The sequence below is a fragment of the Oncorhynchus mykiss genome, chromosome 9 (assembly GCF_013265735.2).
Source record: "Oncorhynchus mykiss isolate Arlee chromosome 9, USDA_OmykA_1.1, whole genome shotgun sequence".
NCBI classification, from domain to species: domain Eukaryota; kingdom Metazoa; phylum Chordata; class Actinopteri; order Salmoniformes; family Salmonidae; genus Oncorhynchus; species Oncorhynchus mykiss.
The window spans coordinates 15,781,125-15,792,199 of NC_048573.1; the positions used below are offsets into that span (position 1 = coordinate 15,781,125).

An 11,075-nucleotide genomic window follows, 5' to 3' on the forward strand; every position below is an offset into this window, starting at 1 on the left:
GCACCTTGGTCCTCTCCTTCCAACAGCCGTTATATATATGAGTTCCACTGCAGAAGAAGAACCACAGTGGCAAGAACAAAATCCAGACAACAAACGACAAACAGAAAATTAGGAAAAAACAACACAACACACCACACCAGACAACAAAACAACCCCATAATCACAACCCCAAAGCCAGCATGCAGGCCCCCCGAACTCCCCTACTCCCTCAGAAGAAACATATCCCCTCCAAATCCTTTCCTCATACCACTCCCTACCGCTCCCCCATTTTGTAACACCCCTGATCACTCCAGCCTAGCCCCTACGGGCCCAGATCCGTCCCCCCATGGTCCTTACTGCACATGACTGCACCTGAACTTACAACTCCTAAAACCCCCAATGCCTTGCTAGAAATCGTCTCCCCCTCCTAGTCCCCCCTCACAACACAAACAACCCGCTAGAGGCCCTCATCCACCTCTGCAATTAAATGATCAAACCCGGAGTCTCCCAATGACCCATGACCTTGACAAAACACTCAGAACAGAATAACTTTTTTCAGACGGCTGTTCATGTTTGCCTCCCCACTAGGAAATTCATCCATAGACGGCACAAGGTATGTACTGAGAACGTCCGCCACAGATGCATCTCACATTGAACACACCTACCAACTTGTGTGTGAGTGGCCAGGTGGGTCTGGGCCCTCTTTGTTCCCTGTTCTCCAACCTCCATTCTCCAGCCTTGCCGCCACATCGCTCCCCCTCCAGCACCAGCCCGATGGACATATCCTCCTCCACCCCCATCCCTCTCCACCCCCCTTCCTCCTATACACTTATCCCGCTCCAGAATCAGACCAGAACCAAGAACCCCCAAAAAGAAGAGGCACGGAGAAAATACCAAAGATATAGATCTACGCCCGGAGCGAGCAGGCCACAGCGGAATACCATCATTGACCTGTTTTTAGCCAATCATTGTTTGTGTAGTGCACCATAAATGTAATATGTTCCATTTGAGACTACACTACACTGCCATTATCTTTAGTATGATGCTTATATTCTGACTGAAAATGTAACATTATATAAGTGTGGTGCTGGTGTGCTGTTTGTGTTATATGTTTTACATTTTGTAATGTTGTGTTGACTGCTTGCTTTCTTGACCAGGTCTAACTTGAAAAAGAGACTGTGTCTCAACAGGTTTTTACTGGTTAAATAAAGGTTCAATAGAAATAGCATGAATATACCACTACAGTCAACAAATATGAATATGTTGCTTTTATTTGCTTGCTTGGAAATGAAGTGAAAGCATAAATATAACATGGATAAACACTTTGATCTAAGGTCTAAAAGTCCTCTTATAAGGAACTCTTTTCATTTACCTACTTCTAAGGACTCATCCCTCTGACCCTTCCTGGGTCCTTCACAGGTAAAGATATAATAAACATATTTGTATTATAACATATGTAATAAACATATAATAAAAACAAGCAATAGACATAAAATGTGCTACATTGTACACTTCCGCTCATAAGAAGAAAGTTGTCTAGTGAAAGCTTTCGCAGAGCAAACATACATCCCCTACAATGCAATGAATTGTATCAGAAGAGAGCGCTGGGCCGGCAGTCCAAGACACAGGTTGTTGAATCACATTCACCATTTTGTTAACAAGTGTTACGGGGTATGAGTAGTGCTTCCAACCTCTTTAGAATGTTTACTTTCCTGCATTCTGAAAAAGAGAAAAGACAAACAAGTCAAACTAGGCAGAACTGAACGATTTCCCCTAAGATAGGCCAGCTGCAAAGTGAAAATTGTCTTTGTGTTGGATTCTAGCTTGAAATATACCTATTCATGTTACCATACTAGAACATATTGATTACTTTACATGTATAAGGAATGTATATGTTGGGGTCAATGAAGGGTTGATAGGGATTTGGATTCTGTTCCATGTTTCTAAGGAGGGAGGTGAAGGGCGATAGTCTCTTGATAAGGGATGCCAGCTGCGGAAACTAGGGAGGAGCGAGGAATCCGTCTCGAGGTCAAGTTGACAGATGAAGTGAGAAGAAACCTCTGGGAGAGGGGCCCACCCCTATGACTCTCCTACTATAGTCCTATCTCACACACTTCCACGCCCACAAAGGATCTAGCATAAGGCAGGGCTATGACTACACCAGTGAGAGGAACAAATTAACTTCTCTAGGGTAGGGGGTAGCATTCGGAATTTTGGATGAAAAGCCTGCCCAAATTAAACGGCCTGCCACTCGGGCCCAGAAGAGATTATATGCATATAACTGGTAGATTTGGATAGAAAACACTCTAAAGTTTCTAAAACTGTTAAAATAGTGTCTGTAAGTATAACAGAACTGATTTTGCAGGCGAAAACCTGAGAAGAATCCATTCAGGAAGTAGGATTTTGGTTTTTTTTGTAGTTTTCTATTCAATGCCATTACAGTATCCATTGACTTAGGACTCAAATTTCAGTTCCTATGCCTTCCACTAGATGTCAACAGTCTTTAGAAATGGTTTCAGGCTTGTATTCTGATAAATGAGGGAGTAAGATCTGTCTGAATGAGTGGACCGTACCTTGTCACAGAGCTTTTTCATGCGCAATCCCGAGAGAGTGCCTTTCTTGTTTACCTTTTATATTGACGACGTTATTGTCCGGTTGATAATATCATAGATCATTTATTATAGATCATCTAAAAACAACCTGAGGGTTGAATATAAACATTGTTTGACATGTTTCTATGAACTTTACGGATCCAATTTTGATTTTTTTGTCTGCCTGTTTTGACTGCGTTTGAGCCTGTGGATTACTGAAGAAAACGCGCCAACAAAATAGGTTTTTGAATTTAAAGAGACTTTATCGAACAAAAGGAACATTTATTGAGTAAATGAATGTCTTCTGAGTGCCACCATCAAAGGTAAGGGATTAATTTTATCTCTATTTCTGACTTGTGTAACTCTTCTACTTGGCTGGTTACTGTTTGTAATGATTTGTCTGCTGGGCTATGTTCTCAAATAATCGCAAGGTATGCTTTCGCCGTAAAGCATTTTTTAAATCTGACACCGTGGTTGGATTCACAAGAAGTTAATATTTAAACCTATGTAAAATATGTTTTGTTTTCTGAATTTTTTCACGAGTATTTCTGTATTTGAATTTGGATCTGCAATCTCACTGGATGTTGGCCAGGTGGGACGCTAGCGTCCCACATACCCTAGAGAGGTTAAGTTCAGAGATGTATTGGCTGTCTAGACATGTAAGGAGTTGACCCTGCCTATTAGAAGGTTATAAATATATGCATTTGAGTATTTACTCTCTTTGTTCAGAACCTAACAGTTGTAAAATGCATTAAGTTTTTTTGTTGCTTTTAGTCTTAATTTAAGTTTAGGGTTAAGGTAAGGATTAACATCAGATTTAATGATGTTGTGGCTATGCCATCTAGTGACCTCCCACTGGGCACAGACGTCAATTCAACATATATTCCATGTTGGTTCAACGCAATTTCATTGAAATTACATGGAAACAACGTTGATTCAACCAGTGTGTGCCCAGTGGCCTCTGCAGAGCTGCCTCCAGAACAAGATTCATGACAAAAAAAAACTAACCTACTCAAACAAGCTACAAAAACAAAAACATTTGAGAAAAACAATCCTGCTGGCCGTATGTTTGACACGCATGAAGTAGACTGTCTCTCTTAAATGTTGTTCATTAACCATGATCTGTCTAGCCTTGTCCCAGATCAGTTTGTGCTGTTTTGCTTTCTTGGCATAAAAACAAACAGATCTGGGACAAATAAATTATCTCGCTAAGAAAAGGCAATAGCAGAAGTTTGTTTGGATTGCTATCTATTACCTTATGGTTGATCTCGCCACCAGAATCTTCACCGGGCGGTCATTTGGGTCCAGGCAGAGTTGACGTCCATTTTTGAGTGTGATACTAAAATAATTAAAGGGAGATTGTCTGTACTCCAGAGACTTCTTTCAAGGTAAGGAATTACCAGCAATTCCTTTAACGCATTATCTTCAAGATGTGCACCAGTACCTTTGTTCTGTGTTCCTTTGAGCAAATTCTTAAACCTCCACCGTTTTTTTTATTGTAAGTTACTTTTCATGTTTTCAACACTTAGTCTGAAGATCAATGTCAAAACATTTAACCCGATGGTCAACTATCAATGTGTTGATTTATCTGTTGAGTATGGAACAATGATTGGGTCCCTGCGTGTCAAAAAAATCCCCATCAAATAACACTTTTTGACGTGTCGAATTACACTATTTGACCTGTTAAATAAGCTTTTAATTTGACACTCAAATATCAGTTATATTATGGAATGTTGTGTGTTCTGAATTTGCCAAGCGCCACCACTATTACCAGTAGCACTGTCAAAGCTGTACAAAAAAGGTCTGCAAACAAGCAAACACCGGCCACAAACGATGTGTTTACAATACCGCGTTGGTAATAAAGCATTAACTATTTGTTCGACCGCAACTCCTAAGGTAGCTTAGCTACCTAGCTTTAGCTTGGTACCTAAGCTAGCACCACACAACCAGCCTACAACTGCAGTCATTTTCATTATTCTTAGCAATGATTTAGGAATCCTTGTGAGTAACTATTAGCTAGGTTGCCACTTGTTGTTCGCCTATTGAAATTGAACTTCAGTTCATGAAAATAAATAGCTAGCCAGCTACTTAACACTGTTGCCCAACTTTATAAGCAGCCAGCTAGCTTCATCTGGCTAATGACGCTCGACCGGACCGTGGTATGTGTTATGAAGCTAGCCACAATAAGGATTAGGCACAGTAATGGAATTTGCGGTATGCCTTCAAAATAAAAGTACCCCATTGAAAGTGATGCAGAATGTTAATTGGTGGAATCTTGCCATATTTAGAGTAGATCATGTTGAAAAGGTTGGAATGTGAAGCAATGAAATGGGGTATCCGTCTAGGTGACACCCACAGAACACATCTGGGAAGGGTTTACGCAAATACTAGCGTTGTAGCTCTTATCGCGGGACTGTGACTGTGTGAAATCCCCTCCCCAGTCAGCCTATTGTGTGTATTGACATTCATTTTGCACTGTACAGCTTTACCTAAGGATTGGGGATCAATGAAATGGAATAAGTATGCCCGCAATGCAATTCTAAAGTATAATACATCCAGTGTGATTTCAACAGATTTTTATTGAATTAACAAATGATTGTCTTTTGTTGATTTTATTTAACAACGTTCCAACCTCATTTATCAGGATCTACTATTTGTATTCATTTGCATCACTGTCAGTGACAAACCTTTAGTTTGTAGGCAAACCGCAAAGTCAACATTGCAGCTAATCCTTATTGTGGCTAGCTTCACATAGATGGTCCGACCACCATTAATCAAATAAGAACTGTCTTATGAATTTAGTTATTTTAGATGATGACACCTAGCTATATAGTTAGCTAACTATACCTACTGAAGCAGATTATGTCGTTTTGCTATGTTTTTGGGGAAGAACATTGTTTGCATCCATGAGCGAGCTAGCTTTCTTTTTTTTAATGACCAGCACTGTAGAGACAACTATGCCAGCATCATAGCATACGTATCAATGAATCGTTGTGATATATGAAATACGAGTGCTAGTGTAATCAATGTATAATAACTACGTAAAAAAATATGAATGCTTTAAATGATTATGTGATGTGTCCTGATTGGTCAACAAGCTTATTTGACATGTCGAATAGTGTTATTTGACTTGTCTTTTTTGACACGCAACGACCCAAACGACGTTCCATAGCTGAGGGACTGACTCCAAAACTTTAAAAAAAAATGTATTTTGTACTTTTTACTTATTCTGAGAAAAAAATTGATTAATAATCAAACACATTATTGATTGTAAATGTTCAATTATGTTGATTTATCAGTTGAGGGAGTTACTCACATGACTTCAGTCTTTGAGCAGTGCGGTCGAGGAGGGAGATGCAGCACTCTCTTCAGATTCCTGAACGGAATACGACCAGTCTGCACGTTGGGGCAAAGGCAGCGTAGAACCCGTGGCTGTCTTTTCCCTATAGAAAGGTAGGGTGGAAAGCATTTCTTATTTCGATTTCACTTTTTATCTTGAATGATGTATGATGATATCAAGAATTAGAGTTAGGTTAAGGGTTAATGCTGTATATACAGTGTAATAATGAGTAGTAGTTACAATAGTTATTACACTGTATACACATGCTAATAACACATTCATAAGAACACTCATGTAAAGAGTTAGTTGCGAAAACTTTAAATGAAAGTAACCAGGTTATAAATTCAACAAAGTAATAAACTATCATGCACTAGTACAAAAATAGTAGTAATGAATTAGTAATTACGTATACAATATTAAGTGATAAATGAATGATTATTTACCTTCAGTTGCTGAGAAGATTGCCAGGAGGGTGAGCAGAACGATGGTTATGTTTGCAGTGTTCATGGTGATATCCTTTTACTTGCAGCACTGTGGGAGGCTGCTGTACTATGGGTCTCCAATGATGATTCTGTTGTCGGATGTGGGTGCCCTGGTTTTTCTGGTAATCATGTGTTTTACCAAATAGAGGAGAGAGCTGCTGCTTCTCTCTCTCTCTCTCTCTCTCTCTCTCTCTCTCTCTCTCTCTCTCTCTCTCTCTCCATAGACAGATATAAGTGGGTGGCTGCTTTTCCTCTGATGGGCCCTGGTCAAAAGTAGTGCACTTAGTGCCTTTCAGAATACAGAGAGTGGAATTTTAATTTAGTGTGGAATAGTGTGCCATTTTGGACGTAACCTGAAACTTCCCCGCCAATGAAGTATATACTTTGTGTCCACTTCAGTAGCTTTCCATGATTAGTCTCCTGTCCTGGACAACATTGAAGGAACATTTCTCTGAGTCAAGTTGAAGGGCCATTTCGGGGTTGTCTGAAGTAGAGACCAGCTTGTCAGGGAAAATATTCCTTTTTCTTTTTACATTTTCTCTGGCTGTGATTTTCGACTGATGTGAGCGTTCGTTGTGCGATCATGTTGGTCAAACCTTTGTGACCCTGAAATCAGCAACCATAAAATCTCTTCACTCAGACATCCTCTGGCAAGTGAGGCAAGCAACGCTACAAATGGATCTAACTGTCAGATTGGGTTTGTTTGTCTCTTTAGCTTAGTGTTGGCATCGCTGTTGTACTGACAGATTGATGTTTATTGAGATGCGTCTTATACTTGAGCCAGAACTGAGCGATTTCCGCTCGAAAGCCAAAATTGACGGTATTGTAAATTTTCATGTAAACACATATACAGTCGAATATAGAGTTGAAGATGGAAGATTACATACACCTTAGCCAAATACATTTAAACTCAGTTTTCACAATTCCTGACATTTAAACCTAGTAAAAATTCCCTGTCTTAGGTCAGTTAGGATCACCACTTTTTTAAAATCTGAAATGTCAAAATAATAGTAGAGAGTAGCCTTCCACAAGCTTCCGACAATAAGTTGGGTGAATTTTGGCCCATTCCTCCTGACAGAGCTGGTGTAACTGAGTCAGGTTTGTAGGCCTCCTTGCTCACACACGCTTTTTCAGTTCTGCCCACAAATGTTCTATAGGATTGAGATCAGGGCTTTGTGATGGCCACTCCAATACCTTGACTTTGTTGTCCTTAAGCCATTTTCCCACAACTTTGGAAGTATGCTTGGGGTCATTGTCCATTTGAAAGACCCATTTGCGACCAAGTTTTAACTTCCTAACTGATGTCTTGAGACGTTGCCTCAATATATCCACATCATTTTCCTTTCTCGTGATGCCATCTATTTTGTGAAGTGCACCAGCCCCTCGTGCAGCAAATCACTCCCACAACATGTTGCTGCCACCCCCGTGCTTCACGGTTGGGATGGTGTTCTTTGGCTAGCAAGCTTCCCCCCTTCTCCTCCAAACATAACGATGGTCATTATGGCCGAACAGTTCTATTTTTGTTTCATCAGACCAAATGACATTTCTCCAAGAAGTATGATCTTTGTCCCCATGTGCAGTTGCAAACTGTAGTATGGCTTTTTTATGGCGGTTTTGGAGCAGTGGCTTCTTCCTTGCTGAGCGGTCTTTCAGGTTATGTCGACATAGGACTCGTTTTACTGTGGATATAGATACTTTTGTACCTGTTTTCTCCAGCTGTCACGACTTCCGCCGAAGTTGGTCCCTCTCCTTGTTCGGGCGGCTTTCGGCAGTCGACGTCACCGGTTTCCATGCCGCCACCGATCCACTTTTCATTTTCCATTTATTTTGTTGTCGTATTCGAGTAAAGTCCATTATTACTGACACCTGGTTTCCATTCCCATAATTATGTTCCTTATTTAACCTTCTGGTTCCCCTCATGGTTTTGTGCATGTTTGTTCTGTGTTATGCTGTCACTACATTTTGTGAGCTAGATTGTTTACCCTGCGTGGAAATTATTTTGTTGTCGTATTCGAGTAAAGTCCATTATTACTCATCCTCTGTGTCCTGCACCTGACTCCGTCCCAACTGCTGCACATCGACTCTTGTCCCCAACATCTTCACAAGGTCCTTTGCTGTTGTTCTGGGATTGATTTGCACTTTTCGCACCACAGTACGTTCACCTCTAGGAGAAAGAACGCTTCTCCTTCCTGAGCGGTATGATGGCTGCGTGGTCCCATGGTGTTTATAATTGCATACTATTGTTTGTACAGATGACCATGGTACCTTCAGGCGTACCTTGAGCTAACTTAGCCGTCAGAAAGTATTCACACCCTGTCACGCCCTGACCTTAGAGAGCCTTTTAATATCTCTATTTGGTTTTGTCAGGGTGTGATTTGGGGAGGGCATTCTATCTTTTGTTATGTATGATTTTGTATTTCTATGTTTTGGCCGGGTATGGTTCTCAATCAGGGACAGCTGTCTATCGTTGTCTCTGATTGGGAACCATACTTAGGTAGCCCTTTTTCCCTTCTTTCTTTGTGGGAAGTTGACTTTGTTTAGGGCACATAGCCTTTGAGCTTCACAGTTTGTTTTTGTAGTGTTTATTGTTTTGTCCGGCATCATTTTGATTAATAAAAGGAAAATGTACACTCACCACGCTGCACCTTGGTCCTCTACTTTCAACAGCCGTGACAGAACTTCCCACCACCAAGGGACCAAGCAGCGTGGTAAGGAGGAGCAGCGTGTTCAGGACTCCTGGAAATGGGAAGAGATCCTGGTGGGAAGTATCAGTCCACGGAAGGAACTGGAAGCAGCTAAAGCTGAGAGGCGAAGTTATGAGGTAAACAGCCCACCCATTTTTACCTACCTCATCCCCATACTGTTTTTATTTATTTACTTTTCTGCTCTTTTGCACACCAATATCTCTACCTGTACATGACCATCTGATCATTTATCACTCCAGTGTTGTTAATCTGCAAAATTGTAATTATTCACCTACCTCCTCATGCCTTTTGCACACAATGTATATAGACTCCCCCTTTTTTTCTACTGTGTTACTGACTTGTTAATTGTTTACTCCATGTGTAACTCTGTGTTGTCTGTTCACACTGCTATGCTTTATCTTGGCCAGGTCGCAGTTGCAAATGAGAACTTGTTCTCAACTAGCCTACCTGGTTAAATAAAGTTGAAATAAAAATAAAAAATAAAAAATGAGGGAACACAGCAGCCCAAAAAAATGTTTTTTTGGGGTTGTTACACGGGGAGTGTGGCAGAGTCAGGTTGGAGACCTGAGCCAACTCCCCGTGTTCCTCCAGTCCGGGGCCCTCAGCAACGAGGGTGCCCAGTCCGGGGCCCTCAGCAACGAGGGTGCCCAGTCTGGGGCCCGCAGCAACGAGGGTGCCCAGTCCGGGCCCCACAACGAGGATGCCCAGTCCGGGGCCCGCAGCAACGAGGGTGCCCAGTCCGGGGCCCTCAGCAACGAGGGTGCCCAGTCCGGGCCCCACAACGAGGGTGCCCAGTCTGGGGCCCGCAGCAACGAGGGTGCCCAGTCTGGGGCCCGCAGCAACGAGGGTGCCCAGTCTGGGGCCCGCAGCAACGAGGGTGCCCAGTCCATGGCCTGCAGCAACGAGGGTGCCCAGTCCGGGGCCCGCAGCAACGAGGGTGCCCAGTCCGGGGCCTGCAGCAATGAGGGTGCCCAGTCCGGGGCCCGCAACGAGGGTGCCCAGTCCGGGGCCCGCAGAGAGTGTCCCCAGTCCGGGGGCGGCGGCGAGGTCACCCACACCAGAGGAGTCACCAAAGCGGGGTGAGCCAGAGGTGGAGGGGTGAGCCACCTGAGCCGCCGCCGCGGATAGATGCCCACCCAGACCTCTATAGGTTCAGGTTTTGCAGCCAGAGTCCCCACCTTAGGGGGGGGGTGTACTATCACGCCCTGACCCTTAGAGAGCCTTTTAATGTCTCTATTTGGTTTGGTCAGGGTGTGATTTGGGGTGGGCATTCTATGTTTTGTCATCTATTATTTTGTATTTCTATGTTTTGGCCAGGTATGGTTCTCAATCAGGGATAGCTGTCTATCGTTGTCTCTGATTGGGAACCATACTTAGGTTGCCCTTTTTCCCTCCTATCTTTGTGGGAGGTTGACTTTATTTAGGGCACATAGCCTTTGAGCTTCACGGTTTGTTTTTGTAGTGTTTATTGTTTTGTCCGGCGTCATTTTGATTAATAAAAGGAAAATGTACGCTAACCACGCTGCACCTTGGTCCTCTCCTTTCAACAGCCGTGACACACCCCTTGACTTTTTACATTCATTTTTTAAAATTATTCAAGCTCTGTCAAGTTGGTTGTTGATCATTGCTAGACAGCTATTTTCAAGTCTTGCCATAGATTTTCAAGCTGATTCAAGTCAGGAACATTCAATGTCATCTTGGATAAGCAATTCCTGTGTATATTTGGCCTTGTGTTTTAGGTTATTGTCCTGCTGAAAGGGGAAACAAACTGGTTTTATTTAGGATTTTGCCCGTGCTTAGCTCTATTCTGTTTATTTTTATCCTTAAACACTCCCTAGACCTTGACAATGACAAGCATAACCATAACATGATGCAGCCACCACCATGCTTGAATATGTGTGGTAGTCAGTGATGTGTTGTATTGGCTTTACCCCAAACATAACGCTTTGTATTGAGGACATAAAGTTAATCCTTTGCC

General features: G+C 42.3%; 1 protein-coding gene across 1 annotated transcript; it reads right to left on the bottom strand.

Moving 5' to 3' along the window:
- Window positions 1-784: 784 nt before the first annotated feature.
- LOC110531603 (growth-regulated alpha protein) lies at window positions 785-6,542 on the bottom strand. Its single transcript, XM_021614892.2, has 4 exons — window positions 6,354-6,542; window positions 5,887-6,013; window positions 3,826-3,909; window positions 785-1,698 (listed from the first exon to the last, which is right to left on the bottom strand). Exons 1-4 carry the CDS (start codon window positions 6,415-6,417, stop codon window positions 1,644-1,646), a joined length of 330 nt encoding a protein of 109 aa, XP_021470567.1. The 5' UTR covers window positions 6,418-6,542; the 3' UTR covers window positions 785-1,643.
- Between the last annotated feature and the right edge of the window lie 4,533 nt (window positions 6,543-11,075).